The 24,514-nt window shown below is 36.0% G+C and overlaps 3 protein-coding genes across 3 annotated transcripts in view; 2 read left to right on the plus strand and 1 right to left on the minus strand.

Annotated features, from left to right (window-relative positions):
* LOC117343626 (probable proline iminopeptidase) overlaps positions 1-4,220 on the minus strand; it is a 45,400-nt gene extending 41,180 nt beyond the window's left edge. The window contains exon 1 of the mRNA XM_033906066.1: positions 1,549-4,220. The gene's annotated coding sequence lies outside the window, so the exon portion shown is untranslated. The remainder of the gene's footprint in view (positions 1-1,548) is intronic.
* Positions 4,221-4,269: 49 nt separating this feature from the next.
* On the plus strand, positions 4,270-8,047 carry LOC117343627 (D-galactoside-specific lectin-like). The gene is made up of 3 exons (XM_033906067.1): positions 4,270-4,414; positions 7,125-7,421; positions 7,884-8,047. The coding sequence occupies exons 1-3, from the start codon at positions 4,360-4,362 to the stop codon at positions 8,012-8,014; spliced, it is 483 nt and encodes a 160-aa protein (XP_033761958.1). The 5' UTR covers positions 4,270-4,359; the 3' UTR covers positions 8,015-8,047.
* A 6,126-nt stretch (positions 8,048-14,173) lies between these two features.
* On the plus strand, positions 14,174-22,811 carry LOC117343624 (probable proline iminopeptidase). The gene is made up of 7 exons (XM_033906063.1): positions 14,174-14,345; positions 15,368-15,491; positions 16,456-16,631; positions 17,201-17,285; positions 17,707-17,894; positions 20,542-20,686; positions 21,681-22,811. The coding sequence occupies exons 1-7, from the start codon at positions 14,218-14,220 to the stop codon at positions 21,789-21,791; spliced, it is 957 nt and encodes a 318-aa protein (XP_033761954.1). The 5' UTR covers positions 14,174-14,217; the 3' UTR covers positions 21,792-22,811.
* The last annotated feature ends 1,703 nt before the right edge of the window (positions 22,812-24,514 follow it).

Here is a 24,514-nt window from a genome sequence, read left to right on the forward strand (position 1 = left end):
CACTATATCATGTTGTTACATCAGTTGGTTGTCTGACTATCAAACTGTTTATCACTATATCATGTTGTTACATCAGTTGGTTGTCTGACTATCAAACCGTTTATCACTATATCATGTTGTTACATCAGTTGGTTGTCTCTTATCAAACCGTGTATCACTATATCATGTTGTTACATCAATTGGTTGTCTGACTTTCAAACTGTTTATCACTATATCATGTTGTTACATCAGTTGGTTGTCTGACTATCAAACCGTTTATCACTATATCATGTTGTTACATCAGTTGGTTGTCTGACTATCAAACCGTTTATCACTATATCATGTTGTTACATCAGTTGGTCGTCTGACTATCAAACCGTTTATCACTATATCATGTTGTTACATCAGTTGGTCGTCTGACTATCAAACCGTTTATCACTATATCATGTTGTTACATCAGTTGGTTGTCTGACTATCAAACCGTTTATCACTATATCATGTTGTTACATCAGTTGGTTGTCTGACTATCAAACTGTTTATCACTATATCATGTTGTTACATCAGTTGGTCGTCTGACTATCAAACCGTTTATCACTATATCATGTTGTTACATCAGTTGGTCGTCTGACTATCAAACCGTTTATCACTATATCATGTTGTTACATCAGTTGGTTGTCTGACTATCAAACCGTTTATCACTATATCATGTTGTTACATCAGTTGGTTGTCTGACTATCAAACCGTGTATCACTATATCATGTTGTTACATCAGTTGGTTGTCTGACTATCAAACCGTTTATCACTATATCATGTTGTTACATCAGTTGGTTGTCTGACTATCAAACCGTTTATCACTATATCATGTTGTTACATCAGTTGGTTGTCTGACTATCAAACCTTTTATCACTATATCATGTTGTTACATCAGTTGGTTGTCTGCCTATCAAACCGTGTATCACTATATCATGTTGTTACATCAGTTGGTTGTCTGACTTTCAAACTGTTTATCACTATATCATGTTGTTACATCAGTTGGTTGTCTGACTATCAAACCGTTTATCACTATATAATGTTGTTACATCAGTTGGTTGTCTGACTATCAAACCGTTTATCACTATATCATGTTGTTACATCAGTTGGTTGTCTGTCTATCAAACCGTTTATTACTATATCATGTTGTTACATCAGTTGGTTGTCTGACTATCAAACTGTTTATCACTATATCATGTTGTTACATCAGTTGGTTGTCTCTTCATCAAACCGTGTATCACTATAGCATGTTGTTACATCGGTTGGTTGTCTGTGTATCAAACCGTTTATCACTATATCATGTTGTTACATCAGTTGGTTGTCTCTTTATCAAACCGTTCATCACTATATCATGTTGTTACATCAGTTGGTTGTCTCACTATCAAACCGTTTATTAATACATGAGGCTTTATATTGATCACTGATTTGTTGTCTAAACAAATTCTATTTAATAACAGTTTTTACTACATTATTACCAATTATCGAATAAATCGAACTTGAATAATAAAACGTATTTTGTAGCAATCCTGTTTGCCTTACAGTCACCAATATACATGTCTTTTCACTGTTAAGTAAGATATCCGGGAGATCACGTTGGGAGTTGTCCCACTTAGTCTACGCCATCAATCCACTCATAACGCAGTCGCTTTCATTTCAGACGATGATATCTAGATAACTAAATCCAGGCCTTACACTGCTGCTTTTTATAACAGGCTATACAGTTTAAATCGCGTTAAACAACATTTTATAAAGCATGCGGTCTATCCATCATATGTTCTCTCGTCGGAGTTAAACTAACTATACATGCACATTCCTTTAAATTCTTCTTCGTGTATACATCTAGTATGTTATGCTTGGTTTATCATCCAACAATAACGAGAATCTTACGAGATACTTTGAAAGAGAACATTTCCACCCCACAAGAACCTATACTTAGATTTTACCTCCCAATGAGTATACTGTCAGAATGTCCTTTCTTTACAATTATATGGATCTTTTTATTGTGGAGTCCCCGACGTTGCCCATTAATTTGGGCTTTCTTGCTTCTTTTCATATCCATCTTCACATCAGATTATGATAGTATCATAACTGTTGTGCTCCATTCAATGAGGGATTTCAGAAGACATACTATGTAAGAATAGAAGCTTTTGTTTGTTAAGTTGTAATTAAAACTAAACGTTTTGTTATATTTTCTGTTACGCTGAATATAACAACCATAATGATTATTTTATGAAAAATTACATTTTTACATATGTGATCTCCATAACCATATTTCCCCTGAGTAAAACTGACACATTCATCATGCCTAAATTAAGCTAAATCAACTGTTAATCGAACGTTTAACCCAAAAGGCACATTTAACATTAAATACTCTCAAAACGCATGTTGTGTTGGGGAAAAAAAGACGAATACAAAAATTCGCTCCTGGCTGGATAAAAAATAAAGATAGCATTACAAATAAATTATTTGGGTTACATTAACACGCTGTCCTCCCCCTTCCCCCTACATTTCCTTTTACTTTTGTTGTCCCGAACGGCACTGAAAAGTCCAAGAAGGAAGAAACGTCGTTTTTCAGCATATACCCAAACAAAAATCGCTAAAGTTATAGGGTGCATTCACCCATGTTTTTAAATGTTCGTTTACTACACATTCAGTATAAACTGATCATGTCACTAAAGTCATATGGAACAATAAAAACATGCACACGGAATCATAATTCTTTTGCTAGTTTCAAATCAATAGAACGAGGACAAGATCAAGATATGTATGTAGATCATCCAAACATAAACATAAACAATAAGACCAGGTGTTTCGGAAGTGTCAAACGTCTTCTACTTCATTGAAGACACTGGTCATTTGTATAAATGTATCAGCTGGGTCAAGTCCGTTCTCAAAAAACGCAAACCAAGATGCTAGCAACATATTTATAGAAGGTGGGAAAAGAAATGTATTAACATCTCATAAAACACAAGAACTGTATGTTACATTTATCGCTCCCATGGTGTGAATGTTGTTGTATACATCTGTCCTTACGAGTACCCGTCTATCGCTCCCATGGTGTGAATGTTGTTGTATACATCTGTCCTTACAAGTACCCGTCTATCGCTCCCATGGTGTGAATGTTGTAGTATACATCTGTCCTTACGAGTACCCGTCTATCGCTCCCATGGTGTGAATGTTGTTGTATACATCTTTCCTTACGAGTACCCGTCTATCGCTCCCATGGTGTGAATGTTGTTGTATACATCTGTCCTTACGAGTACCCGTCTATCGCTCCCATGGTGTGAATGTTGTAGTATACATCTGTCCTTACGAGTACCCGTCTATCGCTCCCATGGTGTGAATGTTGTTGTATACATCTGTCCTTACGAGTACCCGTCTATCGCTCCCATGGTGTGAATGTTGTTGTATACATCTGTCCTTACGAGTACCCGTCTATCGCTCCCATGGTGTGAATGTTGTTGTATACATCTGTACATCTGCCCTTACGAGTACCCGTCTATCGCTCCCATGGTGTGAATGTTGTAGTCTATCGCTCCCATGGTGTGAATGTTGTTGTATACATCTGCCCTTACGAGTACCCGTCTATCGCTCCCATGGTGTGAATGTTGTAGTCTATCGCTCCCATGGTGTGAATGTTGTAGTCTATCGCTCCCATGGTGTGAATGTTGTAGTCTATCGCTCCCATGGTGTGAATGTTGTTGTATACATCTGTCCTTACGAGTACCCGTCTATCACTCCCATGGTGTGAATGTTGTTGTATACATCTGTCCCTACGAGTACCCGTCTATCACTCCCATGGTGTGAATGTTGTTGTATACATTCTGTCCTTACGAGTACCCGTCTATCACTCCCATGGTGTGAATGTTGTTGTATACATCTGTCCTTACGAGTACCATGGTGTGAATGTTGTTGTATACATCTATCCTTACGAGTACCCGTCTATCACTCCCATGGTGTGAATGTTGTTGTATACATTCTGTCCTTACGAGTACCCGTCTATCACTCCCATGGTGTGAATGTTGTTGTATACATCTGTCCTTACGAGTACCATGGTGTGAATGTTGTTGTATACATCTGTCCTTACGAGTACCCGTCTATCACTCCCATGGTGTGAATGTTGTTGTATACATCTATCCTTACGAGTACCCGTCTATCGCTCCCATGGTGTGAATGTTGTTGTATACATCTGTCCTTACGAGTACCCGTCTATCACTCCCATGGTGTGAATGTTGTTGTATACATCTATCCTTACGAGTACCCGTCTATCGCTCCCATGGTGTGAATGTTGTTGTATACATCTGTCCTTACGAGTACCCGTCGGGTGGGCTGGTAGCAGCGGTGTAAACAATGATGTTAATCATAGCACTGACCATATCATTCCTCTCGGAGGTAGCAGGACAAGGTATGTATAAAGGAAAGTATGTATGGATTAGTCTGATACACGACTGTCCTCCCATTGTTACATGTCTAAAGTAACTATATATTATGGATCACACATTGAAGCGTTAACGTAAAAAAGTTATTCTGAATTTTAAATCTAGTTCGCGTTTAAAAAGTACAGTTGTCGGTTGCTGCCAAAATTCAAATTTTTATTATATAATCGTATACAAAAGTTAACACAAGTCTTTCCACCCCATGGATTATGCTGTGTTATATTGGGTTTTACTCAGAATTTTAAACGTTTTGTTGCGTTATTCATTAGGCGCATTGATTGAAAGCAGGGACAACATTAATGTGTAACTTTAGTAAGGCGGCGAGGTACACTACAACTGTGGACTGTCTATAGGCTTTAAATGCATTATAACTCGTGGTTTATTTACACCTTTAAATGCATTCTAACTCATGTTTTATTTACACCTTTAAATAAGTATTACATCTGCTTCATTTCGTAATAAATTACTGCGCTTTTAATGTTTTAACGACAGCATCCGGTTTCCTACATTTTCGTAAAAATTATGTATATTGTTTAAAACACTTTAGTAAAATATAAAAAAACTCTTTTTGTTTACTTGATTGCTTGCATATAGATATACAGATATAGCACGATGGGCTTATTCTGGGACAGAACTTTAAAAATAATTTTTGGGATAAGATAGATTACAATTCATCAATATTTAAAAAAAAAAAAAAAAAGGCAGCCGAAACGAATCATTCTTTTATCAATTTCCAAATAAAAAAAGGAATCTAACCCGAATATCAAGCGTTTACGCAATACTATGCTGATATCTATTAATGCCATCCGTTTGTTTAGTTTATCTATTTCGTAGAATTGCCCAATTTAACACAATTTATTTGAATAGTATATCGTTTACTATTACGAAGGTAAACATCATATTTGACACGTACAGTTCATTATTGCAATGAAATGTGATTTTCATTGAAATATATTCATACTTGCCAAATATAGAACTGTGTTCGTTTCAGCAAATGACATAATGACAGATACTAAAGCATACATAAAAAACGTTTATAGATAGATTAGGATTTATCATGTCTACACAGAAAAATTTGAAAACACATTATGTACGCTCTGCTTGGCAGTATCAAAAGAGTTTAAATATAAAACGCGAGAAAAATAACCTTCTAAATCTTCAGAAAGTCGCAACGCATACTTGACTTCCATCCTTGCAAGAAAATTTGTAATTTCCCTTTTAAGAATGTTTTTAAAGTTTTATACATAAATGATTAGAATTTGATAAACAGACTGCATCAATTGTTCTTTAACATCGTCAAATCGCACCAGTTCTAGATTAATGTTTACTCAAGATAATTCATGTGACTTTGTGAGCATTAGTCAGTCTTTACATACCCAAACTTGAGGAACATGACAGGGATGAAGGCCTAACATAAGATGATTTAGGATTACCCAAACTTCAGGAACACGACAGGTATGAGGGCCTAACATAAGACGATTTAGGAAAGTCAACCTATGTTACCTGTGCATACGTGGTAGAATAGATGGTCGATTTGAAATAAAATAATATAGATGAGGCACGAATGATGCAAGCGTGATATAATGTATTATATTTCTGATTCATACCCTATAACTAAAGAACATACTTTATAAAATTGAAATCTGCTAAGCAATTTGACATGTCAATATTTATGAATATAGTTATACGCTTCATCCTGTAGGGAAAAAGGAAGGTAACGTTTTACCTTATTTATACATCTACACAGATATTTCAGATCTCTAGTTTAGTATTCTACTGTCTTGTTTATCGCTTTGTGACGACATTAAGGTCACCTTGAGCACCCGACGTAAATGTCATCGGAAGGTAATTTACGTCTCCATTTGATATTCGGCCCTGTATACATATATTCTGTATAATCTACCCAGATGTGCACGTATACATGGACATGAATTGATAAATAACAAACGTGATGGGTTTATATCATATCTGTTGATAGACTTTTAAAATAGATACGACTTCAGTGACCACACACATATGTATTTTTACAGCATTATAATATGGGTAATATTAATGGTGTTTTGTTTTCGACAGTGCTTATTTATTAAAACAATCGACATAACATTTCATGCAACACCATATTTAAAACTGTAAAAAGGAAGTACGTACATAAATAGGAATTTAGTTTCATCCATCTAGTACTCGTAACTGACGCCAAAAGCTGAAATATGCGTGGTCGGGTGGTACAATGATAGACCCATTGCCTTTGACCTTGGCGGCTGAGGTTCGATTCCCCTATCGAAGTTGAAAAGGTTTGAGAGCACGTGCCATGTCACAAGGGATTTCTCCTGGCACTTCGATATCCTCCCAGAGCCAGACTTCTCGTGAGATTCCATCCTGGCCAACAAGTGTAACTGATCGCATAACTTGTTACAATTGCTGTAAAATAAATAACGTTAACACCTTTAGTAGCAAACGTGATGAAATCAGGGCAATTAGAAAATTATTTTTGATTTTAACTATAAAATCATATGATTTACTAAAAGGGAATTAAGATATCTTGCTTAAAAGTTCCTAAACTTGTACTTTTGGAATATTTCGTTTTAAAACTGATGCTTACGATTATCACGGACTGGTGTACATGTAAGTGGTGATGATATAATTGGGTTGTATGACTATCAAATGTGGTCTGTGTTGTAGGTATACCCCGTGGGGAGATGCTCCTGTGTGAGGGGGACCAGGGCCGGATAGAGTGTGGACCTAACGAAGTCATCTTCATCTACAGTGCGTTTTACGGACGTATCAACAAGAATATCTGTGACAATGGTGAAATATACACGGACAAATGTCTCGCTTCGCACGTGACCCAGAAAGTGAAGGATATCTGTGACAGAAGGTCGTTTTGTAGGATAAATGCTGTCAGTGAAATATATGGGGATCCGTGCCCTGGAACATACAAATATTTCAGAGTGAGATTCGTATGTGATGGAGAAAAAGGTAGTTACTTAACTTAAAATTCAATATGAACAAGAGAATAAGTAACTTCAGTTCCTATGCTTTATAAATAGAATAATTTTGATAGTCAATTCTTATGGAAAAAAAATGAAAATGAATGAAAAACCAAAATAACAATATTGTTCGATATGTGTGGCATATGTACCTCCTATAAACTGTTAGAAATCCGGAAGTAGTTTTGTGGTTTGTCTATATTACTCTCAATACTTTCAATTTGGAATCATATTCTGTGTAAAATGCTTGATAGCTTAGCCTGCCGATATAATTGTTTAGCTTTCTTTCCATTTAATCCCTGAAAATAATTTGAATTTGTTGAAATGTGCAAACATAAACTGCATAGAATGATTTTGTTTTTGTTAACTGTTTGTTAACTGTAATAACACAATTATGTTGTATACTACATCCATGAACATGATATAATACCTGCCTTTGTTTTATTTTTAGGAACTACGACTTCCCCACAATTACTTTCACCAAGGAACAATAGCTTTAATGACCATTTGTCTTCTTATAAACATGATGCAACATTTCCCCGACTGTATTTCTCACAAAAATATCATGATGTTACATTTTGATTTTGTTTTGAATAAATACATATTTTAAATAAATGTGTTGTCTTTTAACTTATTTTCAAAATACGAAAGATTGATAACGCTATTACAACGAAAAATATTGAAATGCATATACATGTAGTAATATTAGTATATTAATAGTAGAAGACTTTAGATGAACATCAGGTATCTACTTCAAGACTTCACATACGGCATACATAGCGATTACATTATTGTAGTATTTAGATACACTACAATATATTCAATGGCCTATGTTATGTATAATGTTTTAAAATACATATGTATTAAAAACATCCCGGCCAGGGGACAGAACCCAAAGCCATATTCACAGGGGTGAACGATCAACTAAAGTCCAAAAGTGAGGCATTGTCAAGGGAGATATTACAATATAGGAAGATTAAAGTTGTTAAGAAAGAAGAGGAAAGATAAGATCCCAAATTTAGTCGCCTCTTACGATCATGCAAAGAGGAGAGCAGGTACAATTCTTACGCCCTACAGGGCAGTAAAAGTGGGCAATTCCATACCATAATGATTTAGGAGGTCTCAACCAGCAACGTCTGTTCACCATTACAATGGTAGATACACTATGACCAAGGACAGATTATAATAAATAGATCATAACTGTAAATTACTAATCACTAATAAAACAATAACATCATTTTCTCAACCCTTACAAAAACACCGCATTATTGAAAAAAAAGTTACTGCATTTGGTCTTGGATCTATAAGCCAATGTCGATAGCTAACATAACTTAACGCATGAGTGCGAATTAATTTGAAAAGTGTAACAATACAACCTAGGTGTCTGATAAATATCAGCCAGCTCTCTGTCATATAACCTAGGTGTCATATAAATATCAACCAGTTCTCTGTCATATAACCTAGGTGTCAGATACATATCAACCAGCTCTCTGTCATATAACCTAGGTGTCGGATACATATCACCCAACTCTCTGTCATATAACCTAGGTGTCAGATACATATCACCCATCCCTCTGTCATGTAACCTAGGTGTCTGATAAATATCACCAAACTCTCTGTCATATAACCTATAGGTGTCAGATAAATATCACCAAGCTCTCTGTCATATAACCTAGGTGTCGGATAAATATCACCAAGCTCTCAGTCATATAACCTAGGTGTCAGATAAATATCACCAAGCTCTCTGTCATATAACCTAGGTGTCGGATAAATATCACCAAGCTCTCTGTCATATAACCTAGGTGTCAGATAAATATCACCCAGCTCTCTGTCATATAACTTAGGTGTCGGATAAATATCACCAAGCTCTCTGTCATATAACATAGGTGTCAGATAAATATCACCAAACTCTCTGTGATATAACCTAGGTGTCAGATAAATATCACCCAGCTTATTGTCATATAACCTAGGTGTCGGATAAATATCACCCAGCTCTCTGTCATATAACCTAGGTGTCGGATAAATATCACCCAACTCTCTGTCATATAACATAGGTCAGATACATATCACCCAACTCTCTGTTATATAACCAAGGTGTCAGATAAATATCACCCAACTCTCTGTCATATAACATAGGTCAGATACATATCACCCAACTCTCTGTCATATAACCTAGGTGTCGGATAAATATCATCCAGCTCTCTGTCATATAACTTAGGTGTCAGATAAATATCGCCAAGCTCTCTGTCATATAACATAGGTGTCGGATAAATATCACCCAACTCTCTGTTATATAACATAGGTCAGATACATATCACCCAACTCTCTGTCATATAACCAAGGTGTCAGATAAATATCACCAAGCCCTCTATCATATAACCAAGGTGTCAGATAATTATCACCCCGCTTATTGTCATATAACATAGGTTTCGGATAAATATCACCCAACCCTCTGTCATATAACCTAGGTGTCTGATAAATATTACCGTGTTCTCTGTCTTTTAACTAAGGTGTCAGATAAATATCACCAAGCTATGATATATGATACATATGATACATTATGATATTTAATTGATATAAATCAAAGTAACACAATTGACAAAAGAAGACAAATTTATTTATGACTCGTGCCCTGACTGGGCCTCGAATTCACGATATACGGCACCCAATCGCCTAGCCAGAAAAACCTGCAGCTTATACCGCTGCGCCACAACAGCGCTCTTGAAAAGAAACTCTTCAATGAACATTTGATAGGCATTCATCCAAATTCTGGCTTTAAATAAATCCGGCATCGAAAATACACGTATTACGTTTCAACCAAGGAGTTGATAGATGTGAGATGACTCGTACAATGTGAATTGTCGGCATTTCAAAAAGATCAAATGGAAATAGCCAAAAAGATATTAAAATCATCTAATTGACATAAAGCAAATACCTCTGGAAGATTTTTTTTTTGTTTCAAAAATTATCAAAATAAAATATGAAAAATTAGTGACCTTACATGTAAATTACGAGGGATGATTGATAGATAAGTTGTGAGCCTCTAATTGAAGGAGGTACTCATGTATGTTCTTTTTTTGTCCTGTTATTCCCTGACTATATATAGAGCCGTTTACCCAAGGACTGGTCTCATTTGGTTAGTTTATATCGACGAGGTAGCACTTTAAAGTAAACGAGACAAGCGGCTTTTGCAAAATGTACAAACTCGGTTAGGGTTAGGGTGAGTCTGTCATTGCCATAGCTGCCATTCACGATTGTGGCTTTAAATTGATTGAGCATCCGCCTTATTAACCTGATGTCGCTCCATCAGACGTTCATCTATTTCCAAAACTGAAAACAGCTATTTCAGACAAACTAACCCTAGACCTAACATGCAGTGATGACTTTCTAATGAGTCAAACACCGTTGGCAAAAGTGTATAGATACTGAAGAGGATTATGTTGAAACATAATACAATTTGTCCGCAAAAATTAAAATCCTTCAATACGAGGCCCACAACTTATCAATCAGCCCTGGTATATAAGGATTATCAACTGAATGAGTCACAAATCACATCAACACGAAATCCTGAAAAGAAAATAATGAAACCATACACTTCCAGTTCTAGTCCGTTGTCCGTTTCAGGGTCCTTCCAGAACAAACTTAGTCACAAAGTAGATGTCCACCACACATCCGTTGTTTCCTTTCCATCCGCGTCCAGTTGACAATCGATGACGATACCAATCCAAAGTGACGGTAATCCTTACATGATACCACGATTAATGAACTATGGCCCAAGGTAGTGGTGCCATCATCCTTGGTAAATCGGGCACATCACCAATGTGGCTCACGGTTGTGAAGCCTTCTTCCACGAGGTCACGTGGAAGTGAAACCATCAACCACGAGGTCACGTGGGAACATCAACTCATTGCATAGTCTCGAAGCCAGGCAGGTTTAACGATGCGTCTTCCTTGTCTACTGACTGTGTTATAACTGTTAGAGACAGAAGAGGTAGTTGTTCTTGATGCATCAAAACCAGTATTCCCGAAACTCCAAAGATTAGAATCCTCGGATTCCGCGTCACTTCGAACATGGCGGGTTTCTGATAACCTCTTCATGGTTTCAGACGATTAGAATTAACGATTTTGGCTTCGACCGATGACTCTGCTGAATGCGATATGTAACATCGGTCATCTTTTTTGTTACAATGAAAGGTCCAGTCCAGGACAACTGCAGTTTTGGGGACACTCCTTTCTTCCTGACAAGATTATGAAGCCAAACTACTTCCCCAACCTCAAACTGGACTGACTTAGCATTATGGTCATACATTGTACTTTCTCTTCATTGCACCGTGCGTGCGCGAATGGCAACTTATCACGAGCAAAATCATGTATGAGTTCTGACTTCTTTGCCAGGTCATGTACGTATGAGCTCTTGAGAATAAGACTATCGGACTCGGGACTTCCAAACATTATGTTACACGGAGATACCCCTGTGGAGTCATGGACTGGTGACCTGTAAGCCATCATGGGCAGAGGAACAACCACATCCCGTTCACGCTGGTTATCCTCAACGAACATTGAAATCATGCTCTCTAAGGTTTGGTCCATGTGCTCCACCATGCCATCGCTTTGAGGATACAAAGGGTTTGTTCTTGTCTTATCGATTCCCATGAGAACTCATATTTCCTTAAACACGGCACTTTCAAAATTCCGACCCAGGTCAGAATGGACATGCCTGAGAATACCGAACTGCGAATTGAATCGATTCACCAGCACCTCCGCCACAGTTACAGCCTCGATCTCGGTGAGGAATTGGGTAGGCGTCACACCACTTAGTGAAGTAATCACCCATCACCAACAAGTAACGATTACCAGGATCAGTTACTGGTGGCGGGACCATAACATTAATACATTGTGGGACATCGACTACATGCTGCTGCAAGGGAGCTTTCGGAGATTGGGGAGGGCGCTTCTTACGGGCAGAAACATCGCAAGCCCTCCAACAATGTTCAACGTCTTTCCTTAGCCCACACCAGTAATATCTAGCCATCACATTTTCTAACGTCTTAGCAATGTCTAGATGACATGCAGTCTTTGAGTTGTGGAGTTCTCTAAGAACAACTTTATGTAGGACCACTGGCAGCACTATCTGCCATTCAGTGGATAGACCATCATCATTCTCTAATCGTCTGTAGAGATCATCAGGTCCGAGATACAAACCGTCCCATCGAGACCAGTAATGTTTCACGCCTGAAGACTGATCAGAAATGTCTTCCCATCGAGGTATTTGCCCACTTTCTTTCCATCCTACAACTTACATTCAATACCTTGTGGTCTCTACCATTATGGTGAATTTGGACAGAAGGTGAAACTACAGATTGAAAAGCTATTTGGTTTTTCCATTTACATTGATTTGAATCATATGCTGTCAACTGAAAACCATTCAAACCAGGAAATTGTTTAGACATTATTGATTGTACTGCGTTTATATTATCAGAACACATTTTACTGTAGCAAAGTTACTGATTCTGTACCCAGTATTTAAAGTCTCTTTTAATTTGATTCCAGCAGTACAGATTAGTACAATTTGGTAACACCTTTTTAATTGCATTAGAAACACCCTATTCTCTATCTGTTATAATTGGAAGATTCTTTTTCAAAAGTTTTGGTACTTTTTTCACAAAGATAATCAAACATTTCCTTTCATGTACCAAAAATGCTAATGGAATGTTAGGTTTGTTTTCAAAAAACTAAAAGGATATGTTGGAAAATGACTGGTGTCACATAAAAATCACCTAGATTAAAAGTGGTGTCATACCCTAAACACATTGTTACCGATCGCGAGCTACCGACTAAATCTAACAATTGGTTGAAATCCTCAAAAATTTCTAGTAAACCAAGATTAGTTACTTAGTCAGGATACACTTTAGTTTCAGTACAAAACCATCCAAGTGACGAACAAGCTAATTTAAAAATTAATTATATTCATCAAGGTGTAAACGAGCCGCTCGTTACCTGGTCATGGTGACCGGTGTACCGTTTAGGCCTAGCCTATATGTTGTTTTAGTATAGACGTACATGTATAGTGTGGTATCGGCTTGGACATACTCGTAAAATGGCGTCCGTGAATTTCACATAGGTACATTCCGGCCACCACCTTTGCACCGAATTTGTGATGGGTATTAATAAAAGATATATCAGCTTAAAGCCTATACAATTATCTTGTCTAGAGTGTTTCCCGAACAAAAATTGGTTCAGTAATAAAAGAGTTATTGGCCAATAAAGATGGAAATTTACATGTAACTTTGATTATTTTGCTATTTTTTCACACCACATCAATTCATTCCGGCCATCACTCTTGCGATTAATATCGAACATGTATTCAGACAGTTTATATCACGTGAAAGAGTACTACATTCTCCGTTTGCTGGTGGTTTCCGAACAAAAATCTGTTCAGTAATATTTGAGATATGGGTATTTATTACAACGAAAACAGTTGTAAATATCGACATTTTTATTCATATGGGTTCATTCCGGCCACCACTTTCACTTCTAATTTTTGATACTGTTAAATTTATATTACTTATATTATTATAAATCAACTCTTTTACTGCTGGTGTCCGAACAAAAATCCATTCAGTAATAACGAAGATATGAGCTAATAAACACAATAAATCAACAAAAATCTCTTCACTCCTTGCATTCCAGGTTTTGTCCTCGCCCCTTCTTGTTGGCTTCTTGTCGGTAAATCTAGTTCTTGTCGGCTCCTATCGGTAATTAGTCAGACCGGAAAATGATGTCAAGATGTCGGCCAAAAGGGATTTGTTTCCAGAGATAGAACCATTTGATTCTGGAAAACTCAAAGTTTCAGAAATCCACGATATTTACTACGAACAAAGCGGAACCAGCGAAGGAAATCCAGTAATATTTATGTAAGTGCTCGATTGCATGCGAAGGGACGTAACTCGATATTTTTTTGTACTTTCACTTTGTCCTAGGCTTTCATTCAAATGTCTGCAATAATATATCATTCATCATTGTGCATAAAAATTATAGTCTTTTATCGATATTTTTATGCAGCCGTTAACACAGCAATATACAGAATGGCAGTACCCACTGTAGTACAGGCAGTACCCACTGTAGTACAGATACATGAATTGTACTTAAAATTGTTAATGTTCCTTATCTCCTTTTTACGACCGACAATACATAACGTCTCTCGGTAGAGGCTACATGTACATCATAACCTTATGGGAAATGATAGTCCAATTAAAGGTTTCAAATATTATATTTTGTTCGCTACAACATTCTGACAAGTGTAGACTAAATTATAAATGCACAAAGATCCCATTTGAAAGAAGCCAATTAAGGCTTATTGGGTCATTCTAGCTTAACTGCTGGTTGTTGTTCTACTGTATTGGTTACTCCAACAATGTTAGAGGTTTTACACGGCGAGATACTTTTGACAGGCGCAGTAAGCGAAGCATTTCACTCTTTTCTTACTAAATTCACTTTTTTTCACCAAATCTTTTTTAAATTTCATTTTATAATTCCTCTAAACATATTAACAGACATACATATGTACAATGTTTGGGGGTCAGGAAATTCAGGGTTTGGCGGGGCGCGTTATTTTACCATGGCCACTTAAAGTATTCAAGGAAACAAGGTTTGGTCACAGGCACCAAATGTAGTAGGAGTGGAAAAATGCTCGGCCAGATGGGGGTTCGAACCCGGGACCTCCGAACATTAGCCGGATGCTGTACCCATTGAGCTATCTGCATAGTCCCTGATGATTGCCTGGTCCTGTTCCGCTACACTGGGAATAAGAATGAATCGTATAATGATAACTGACTTACATTTGTGTCTGTTTTTTTAATTGACTTATATTTGTGTTTATTTTTGACATGGCAGGCTTAAAAGTGTGCAGACAGATTTTCCCTTGTTTAATTTACAGTCATGGTGGGCCAGGAAGCGGTACCTCAGCTAGAGACCGGCGATTCTTTGACGCTGAGGCTTACAAAATTATCTTGTTTGACCAGAGAGGAACTGGGAAGTCTACACCTCAAGGAGATCTACGGGTAAGTCAGGGACAGTATTTATAAAAATTAAGTTTGTTTTTCTCATCATGACTATTGACATATATATAATAATATATTAATATATATAATATATATAAGTCTGTGTCTCCTGACCAATGTTTTTAAACTGGTTTTATTTATACTTAATGTATAAAACTAGCAATGTATAAAATTACACCGTGTATCATTAGCAATACGCACAGAGGGCCTCAATCACCTGGATGTTTCAGAAAATGAAATAAATTTTCATTTATAGTAATATTACCGATATAGAATTAAATTGCCTGATTTCAAAGATGACTCATAGGGAATTAAAAATTATTTAAACAACACACTTTCTTTATTTTCTTTACTTTCCCTATTAAACCCTCCCCCTCTGCCCCCTACAGCAGAGCGTCTATATACCAGTAAACCACAGCATGAGGCTTGATATTTATATGAAAATTTTTCTTCTCTCAAGGAGGATAGTACTTCAGGGCAATGCGGCAAATGTCGACAAAATCTGGTGATTCTATATAATCATATCAAATCGGTGCATTGTCCTTAATATGTTGGTTTTAATGGCTTTGTAGGGCATAGTATCTGTTGTTTTTACCTTATATGGCAAGTACCCATGTAAAATAAAACTTGATTTTATTTTGCTACTTTTTTAAGGAAATCTGTCCTGTCTTTCTAGCAATAAAATTAGTTTGATTTGTTGATATGAAGATGTATATACTGTCAGATAAAAACAATTAAATCCTTCTAGCAATAGATGTTCAATTTCACATAAGAATATAAAAAAAATACAAAATTTCCATTTTAAGGTAAGTGGAGTTTATTCAGATAAGCTGCAATACATGTATATCTTAACGGCCATAAATGTGCTTCAAATGTTTTCAAATCAGAAAATTTAAAGTAATTGTTATTCCAAGCAATCATGTAGGATGATATTGATTTTCATGATGGTGTTATATTTTGGCAGGAAAACACAACTTGGGACCTAGTGGAGGATATAGAACGTCTTAGAAAACACCTGGGGATCGACAAGTGGGTGGTGTTTGGAGGGAGCTGGGGGTCTACACTGAGTCTTGTGTATGCTGAGACGCATCCAGATCGTGTGAAGGCCCTTGTACTTAGAGGAATCTTTATTTTTAGCAGGTATTTCATTTCAGAAATATTTTATTAACAATACAAATATAATACATGTAAATACAAAGTATTGTTTAAAGAATAAGACAACAGGCGCAATGCCTATAACAGTCTTCTATTACTTTCGGTGAGGCTTATAGCAGGTATTGGTTATAGGCTTGTGATTAGTTACTGAAGAGAATTAATTGGATATTGTGCTATCAAGCTTAAAGGGTGGTTGGATGGCAAAGTGGTATTATTACAGGTGCCTTTCACCTCGGCGACCTGGAAAAAGGTAACAGGTCACCAGCCCGAACACATGGGTTTTCTCCAGGTATTCTGTGTTTCCTCCCACAGTAAGACCCATTTGGTCCTTCCATCCGGGCCAACAAGTTTATATAACTTTTTTTCCAAATATAAAGTTAACATCTTAAAGTTAGAAACTCAATACAAATATCCATCCTAAGAATGTGTGTCGTAAATCTGGTTGTTCCACTTTCTAACACTGTAATTTTTTAATGATTGATATTTAAAGACTCATTGAGACTTGTCCAAGCACTTTATTACATATGGTAGTTATTACATATCCTACATTTTAGACGAGAACTACTGTGGTCTTATCAGGATGGGGCCAATCATTTGTTTCCAGATCTGTGGGAGGACTATTTAGCCCCGATACCCGTGGTGAGAAATTGTTTTCTTCTGCTTGCATATTTGATTTTGTATATATCTACTTGTACATGAAGTAAATATGTGTTGCTTAATATTTTGTTACTCATTTATTATATATATAGTCTAACACCAAAGTTAGCTCCCCTTTGTTATCTTATATTTATGTTTCTGCAAGCAAGAGGCACAGTGGGCCTGTATCACTCAACCGGATGTTTCAGTAATTATGACAACCATGTACACTCTCATTTAAGTAACCTTGTATGTAGCTTTAATGTTGATGTTATTAGGAACGAAAAATGCCAGACCTGAAATTCTTTAACAGTTTGTAAAGCCTGATGATGCAAATTATTAATACATGTATATATACGTTTCTTATTGATACAGGGAGAAAGGGGGGACTTGATGATGTATGATTTGTTATCTATTGATACAGGGAGAAAGGGGGGACTTGATGAGTGCGTACTACAGACACTTGACCAGTGATGATGAGGAAAAGCGAGTAAAGGCAGCAAAGGCATGGAGCAAATGGGAAATGGCGACATCCCGCTTACAGGTTGACGAGGACTTGTTAAAGAGGGCGGACGGAGATATCTGGGCACAGCAATTTGCCAGGATCGAGAGGTAAGAGGTTTTGAAAAAGGAAGAAAATCAGGCATGTGAATGAAACCCTATTTTTAACTCATCATGTTGAGCTATTCAAATTGCGAATTATTAGTGGTTCATGTGGAAGGATCTATCTCAAACTTCATATCTAGACTGGCCTGGTCCAGAGTTGTGCCAACAAAATTTTGAGACTGATCAGAAAGAAGAAAAAAAAGTCTGACAGGTAGCCATCTGGGAATTTGTCTATTGAAGTTTGTTATTGCATTCTCTTCAGAAATCCTGGAAGGATATTTCTGAAATAATGATCTGTTGTTTCCTCTTGGTCCCTAGTTGTACCTGTTAATTTATGAGTCTGGTTTAGGAAATCAAAAGGTCAACATATGTCAGTCTTGGATTCTGACAGTGGAAGTTTGTTATTGAAAGAAAAGAAAAATAGCTAAAAGATCAGACTTACATAACTGATTATGATTAAAAGTACGTTTAATATTTCTTAAGTTAAAATCAAATATAATAGTGTTAAGTTCCTGATTGTACACATTGTTCAATTTTGATATTGTTATTCAAATGTTATCATATTTCATTATTTAGATCATCTGGAATGTTTAAACAACTTCTTCTCAATAATCAAGAGTCCCAGGGAGTTGATATTGGGTCTGTAGCATGCTTATGTAAAGGGCTACTAATTTGTTCATAAGGATGAGCTTAGTCTAAATTCAAGGTCACAGGGGTCAAATAAGTTGAAATCTTTATTGAAACTCTTATCAATAACAAAGAGGCGCAGGGATTAGATATTGGGTCCGTAGGATGATGGGTTAAAGGGCTACTAAGTTCTTTTCAAATGAATGACCTTGGCCTACATTTAAGGTCACAGGGGTCAAATTGGCTGAAACCTTTATAGGACCTTTTCTCTGTAACAAAGAGGCCAGGGAACTACTGAGTTTGTTCAAATGAATAATCTTGACCCACATTCAATGTCACAGGGGTCAAATAGGCTGAAATATTTTAACAGCTTGATCTTCTCAATAACCATGCATATGAGACCCAGGTGACTTAATTATGGTTTGTATCATGCTAAGGTGAAGGCAAAGAAGTTTGTTCGAATGAAAGACCTTGACCATAATCTAAGTTTAAAAAGTTAAATTGGCCAAAATATTTAAAAGACACATTTTCAAAAAATGCAATTGCCTTAAATCTTACATCTGGTCTCTGATATGCTTGTTCTTAATTATGTTATGTATAAAAAGGAAAACTGGATCATGTGAGCGGTCCGGGCCCCTTGGGCATGGTAAATAGTATGCCCAGTCTTAAGGCCATGTGTCGTGATGATCTTCTTTCATTTTTATGGCACATTTGAATTTTCAGGTCACCTGACCTGAATATTCAAGGTGACCTATAGTTATCTTCCGTGGTCCCTCGTCATGCACTGTGCGTAAGCATTTCAAACTTCTTCTCAAGTTCCACATATGGAATTTAGATCTAACGTATCAGAAATGATCCTGAGATAGTCCTGAATAAGAAGTGTTTTTATTTTTCGGGCATCCATCTTGAAAAAAATTATTTTAAACATCTTCTCCAGTTCCCTGGTATTATTTACCTGGAAATTGGTGAGGATGTTAAGGAAGGGGAGCCAACAAAGTGTTGTTATTCTTTGGCCTGGTAAACATCTGAACGAACATGAACAACATCTATTTTAAACTTCTTCTCAAGTTCCATCATGTGACATTCCACTGAAACCTGGCTACAATGATCTTGAGATGTCCTGACAAAGTGTCTGAAATCCAAGATGGCCACCATGGCCAACACTACCACTTAAGTTGCTTATGAGTATGTATACTACAATAGTACAAGGGTCTTCTAGAGTCAGATGACTGTTAAGGCCCATGGGCCTCTTCTGTTTGTTAGTCACTACTGTTTTAAATCTTATTGTGTTTGTAAGTCACTACTGTTTTAAATCTTATTGTGTTTGTAAGTCACTACTGTTTTAAATCTTATTTTGTTTGTAAGTCATTATTGTTTTAAATCTTATTGTGTTTGTAAGTCACTACTGTTTTAAATCTTATTGTGTTTGTAAGTCACTACTGTTTTAAATCTTATTGTGTTTGTAAGTCATTATTGTTTTAAATCTTATTGTGTTTGTAAGTCACTACTGTTTTAAATCTTATTGTGTTTGTAAGTCACTACTGTTTTAGATCTTATTGTGTTTGTAAGTCACTACTGTTTTAAATCTTATTTTGTTTGTTAGTCACTTCTGTTTTAAATCTTATTGTGTTTGTTAGTCACTTCTGTTTTAAATATTATTTTTGTTAGTCACTTCTGTTTTAAATATTATTTTGTTTATAAGTCATTACTGTTTTAAATCCAATTTTGCTGTTAGTCACTTCTTTTTACATCACCCGTAGCGAAGTTAGGGGCGGTATACTGGAATCTGTCTTTCTGTCTATCTGTCCATCCTTCGTCCCAAAATCTTGTCCGGACAACTCCTACTAAAGTACTGTTCAAATTTAAACAAAACTTGGTATGTATAATCTGTACAACATGTAGTTGTGCATCCTGACTTTTTTTACGCCCACGGTGGATATTAGTTTTCCCTTGGGATAAATCCTTAGTTTAAATATCATTCTATTTGTTAGTCACTGCTGGTTTAAAATATAATTTTGTTTATCAGTCACTATTTCGTGCATGGAGGATGGTTGAAACAAGATGATCAAATCTTACAAGATGTGGGAAAGATAAGACACATTCCAGCAACCATTATACAAGGACGTTATGATGTTATTTGTCCGATGGAAACAGCTTGGTTACTTCATAAGGTATGACTTTTCTAATGTTCGAATGAGAGGTTGCAGTTATGGCCAGAGTTTCATTTGCAATGGGAATATATGATCGGCAGAACGATTAACTCAAAAACACCTAAAAGCTTGTGGGTGATTTGGGTAAATCGTTCGACCCTATAAGATCAGTCTAGCATTTATTTGTTAATATGAAACTCTCTCAGATATGAGTCTTTGATTTCCCTTGTGTGAGTAATAAAGTTATCCATTACTATAACTATATTTATTTTCAAAACTATTATTCTCTGTTAAAGGCATTATATTTATAGAGGTTATACAACACAAGTCAGTGGTCGTTTTACATGGTTTTTCTTTCACTCTCTTCACTTATTTTTTCCAAAATTACAAAGAAAACCCCCCCCCCCCAAAAAAAAAAACAAACAAACAAACAACGAGCCTAAGCAAGTATTTTTTGCTACTTTGGAAAAAAATAGCTAACGTGAGTGAAAGAAAGTACCATATACAACAACACAGAGTTTGTGTGACCTGTTTCTACCACAATAGAAAAGCTATTCTGAGGATAAATCAACCCGTTTTGTGTTAAAATGTTTTCTTTACACAATATCAGTTAAGGTGTAATATGACCTAAAGTGAAATGCCGCTAATTAATATGCAATACCTACAATTTCAATTTATTACAAATTGTAAGCAAGTTTATTATTTTTAAAGCAATAAATTGATAAAAAATCTACATATATTTAAAAAAAATATGATAAAAACAACTGCAAACAAGTTCATTATCGTTATCATTTCTGTGATCTCGTGAAGCGGCCTTAAAAGTGTTAACACATTGACCCAAGGGATTGAGAATAGACCCGGTCGTAGTGTAGTTACAATAGTCTCCTATCACATATCACAAATATTGTATTGAAAACGAGGTATATGTAGATGTAGAGTAATGTCAGGTGGCTGTTAAAACCTATGGGTCTCTTGTCTTTGTTTTCTTTATTTATTTTTTCTCATTGTTGAACAGAAATGGCCGGAGGCCGATTTTCACGTAATACCTAATGCTGGCCATTCTACAAAGGAAGCCGGAATACTTCACCAACTAATTGAGGCCACGGACAAATACAAAAACCTATGATCAAACTGAAAAATTGAAATAAGTCATGTGGTATATCAGATCTTTACTGAGGATAAGGACAGTTACAAAAAAACTGTGATCTAAGTGATGGACCTCAACAAGTCTTCAAATATAGCTTTTTATACTGTGGACAACGAAGACCTCAGTACTACATATAGAGCTATTTCTACTGTGGACAGGTAAAACCTCAGCTCTGCGATGAATATAACTTTTTTATTCGGAGGACAGCGAAGAGCTGTACTACAATTGATATGTAGAGGATACTGAATGGTTTCCCGTTTAATATAAAATTTATTTCACGATTATCACAGAATATCGACATTTTTCACGAGTGCAAATCACAATTGAAAAATATCGAAATTTTATATCATAATATATCACTTATATTTGGTTGTGTTTAAAAAAAATAGCCAAAAATCTTGGTCTGTATTTATGCTATTGAACGGTCGTTAAACGACTGTATGGTCGCCATATTGATATATCTGTCCAATCACAAAGACTCGTTGGTTTAAAGGTTTTGTTGTTGATATTTTGTAATCCTTCCGATTTTTAAGGACGAATGATGAATTGTACAAACAACAGAACTTGGAGACGTGAAGAAGAATGAGCTTCAAAGGGGATCAATCATGGAATTTATTATTTGATATAAGTCTGTTGTTCGTTGATTGTGTTATTTCACTTGATGTTCTGAAAGCAAGGCAAAGATTGTAAAGGAAAAGTAATGATTTTGAAATATATGAAAAACAAAGAATCAGATGAAGAAGTACAGATTTGAAATGTTTGACATGATTTTCATTTGTTATTGTTTTCCCTTTTGTTTTCCCTTTGAGAGCAATGCCTTATAAGGTTACATATACACATAAGTAACTGTCATATGATGGTAGCCGATGACTGGTGACAGTATAGTTTTGTCACCATTCCTGTCATCTACAGCAATGGTAGATGTTGATGTACAAGAGACGGTCGATTTTGACAGTTTTCTTATGTTTTATTAATACAAATATTAGTTAATTCTTTTGATTTTTGTTACGTTGTCTTCTGACATGGGCTTCCTGTGAGTATAATTCTGGTCCCAAGTTGTTGTGTCCATTTGATTTTGATTCTGAGCCAGAAAAATGACTGGCTGTTGAATATTAGTGTTGCTATTTCTAATTCACAGAAAGATTGAGAAATGGCCTTTCAGTGTACTTTTCGGATACAGTTGTCAAAATCCCAAGACGATCTCCCCAACAAGTCTGAGAAAAATCTTTTTGGTACTTCTCTTGTCAGATCAAAGATGGATGGAAACCTACAAATCAAGTTCCAGAAAGATCCAGTTAGTACTTCACAAGAACAGTAATAACAAATTTTCATTGTCAAAATCAAAGATGGCTGCCTGTTTTTCACACTAGTCCAAACATTAAAAGAGCACAACTAGTGACGAAGGGGAACCTAACAAAATTTGAGGAAAATCAATCCAGTACTTCTCCAGAAAGGCAGATAACAAGACATAAGGATGGGCTACGGACACAGGATGATTTGGACACCTCACAATCTGATGATATTCGGCTAAAAGAATTACCCGATCTGGTTTTTAGTGTGTACTTTTCTCTTTCCGAGCAGGAATGAAAGCAGTTGGGAAATAAAGACTGAACGAATCTCTTGTTCTCTGCAAAACGCATATTTGAATTGATTATTATCTCGTTCTGTTATAAATGAAATTCAAAAAGGTCTTTGTCTTTTGACCACTTTAAATTTATTTTCTATGTACAAATCGAGATAACATCTTATAAGCAAACATTTTTATCAATTTACCAGAATGCGCTTATTACAAAAAGAACTTTACTTATTAATGATGTGATCTTGTAAACTGTTTTAAATACAAGAAATTTATTTTGAAAATTCATATTTTGACTTATTTTGTTACAAACTTTTTTGTGTAAAACTATGATCCAAATTTAGTAATGGATTTTGAATTTGGTTGTAGAAATGTACACGTCTTGCATTTAGATATCAAACACACTGCATAGTTCGAGTTCCCCTTAGTGTTACACCCGGATATTGCCATAGTAACATGTGTTTAGAACAAAAGCAAAAGGACAACTAAACTAGTTGAACTCCCTAATCTGAATCTATATACTGACTGGCGAGCCATTGACCATGTACGTCTGTATGGTTATCCGTAGTGTGTATAGCCGATGTAATAGACCAGGTCGAGACATACACACAATTCTGTGGGATTATATTATATATATATACCATCCAAATTATTGTACCAATGACCCTCATCCAACAACTCGTCACCGAATACCAACACCTCGTGCCGTTGAGCATCAGTTTCTGTTTATGGACGCGCTAAAATCTACAGCACCAGCAGCTAGTCCTGAAATGTTACAAAAAAGGTTTCTAGACATATTGCCATAGTTTGGTTTGAATTGTAGAAGTAAACAAAAAGCTTCAGAAATATTTCATTCGAGATGTCAGAAACTAATCGTTTCAGATTCTGATTATTTAAGATAAAGATGCATTTTTAAATTGGTGTTTAGGAAGTCAGAATAGGCTAGTCATGTAAACACATTTTATGACGACAAATTTAAAGTGATTGGCGATGCTTGATACAAACTTCTTGAACGTAAAATTAGGACAACGCTATTTTAATAGAGGTTTAAGAGTATGAATATTGAAGATATACTGATGTTTTTAAGATATTCTCTATAAAGAAAATCAAAACCAAAATGTATTGA

This window comes from Pecten maximus, chromosome 15, assembly GCF_902652985.1.
Source record: "Pecten maximus chromosome 15, xPecMax1.1, whole genome shotgun sequence".
Taxonomy (NCBI): Eukaryota; Metazoa; Mollusca; class Bivalvia; order Pectinida; family Pectinidae; genus Pecten; species Pecten maximus.

Excerpts from the sequence above, each read along its gene's own strand:
- LOC117343627 (XM_033906067.1), top strand. The coding sequence starts at position 4,360 with ATGATGTTAATCATAGCACTGACCATATCATTCCTCTCGGAGGTAGCA. Across the intron at positions 4,415-7,124 it reads CTCGGAGGTAGCAGGACAAG|GTATACCCCGTGGGGAGATG; the intron begins GTATGTATAAAG and ends TCTGTGTTGTAG. Across the intron at positions 7,422-7,883 it reads CGTATGTGATGGAGAAAAAG|GAACTACGACTTCCCCACAA; the intron begins GTAGTTACTTAA and ends TTTTATTTTTAG.
- LOC117343624 (XM_033906063.1), top strand. The coding sequence starts at position 14,218 with ATGTCGGCCAAAAGGGATTTGTTTCCAGAGATAGAACCATTTGATTCT. Across the intron at positions 16,632-17,200 it reads GGAATCTTTATTTTTAGCAG|ACGAGAACTACTGTGGTCTT; the intron begins GTATTTCATTTC and ends CCTACATTTTAG. Across the intron at positions 20,687-21,680 it reads CAGCTTGGTTACTTCATAAG|AAATGGCCGGAGGCCGATTT; the intron begins GTATGACTTTTC and ends ATTGTTGAACAG.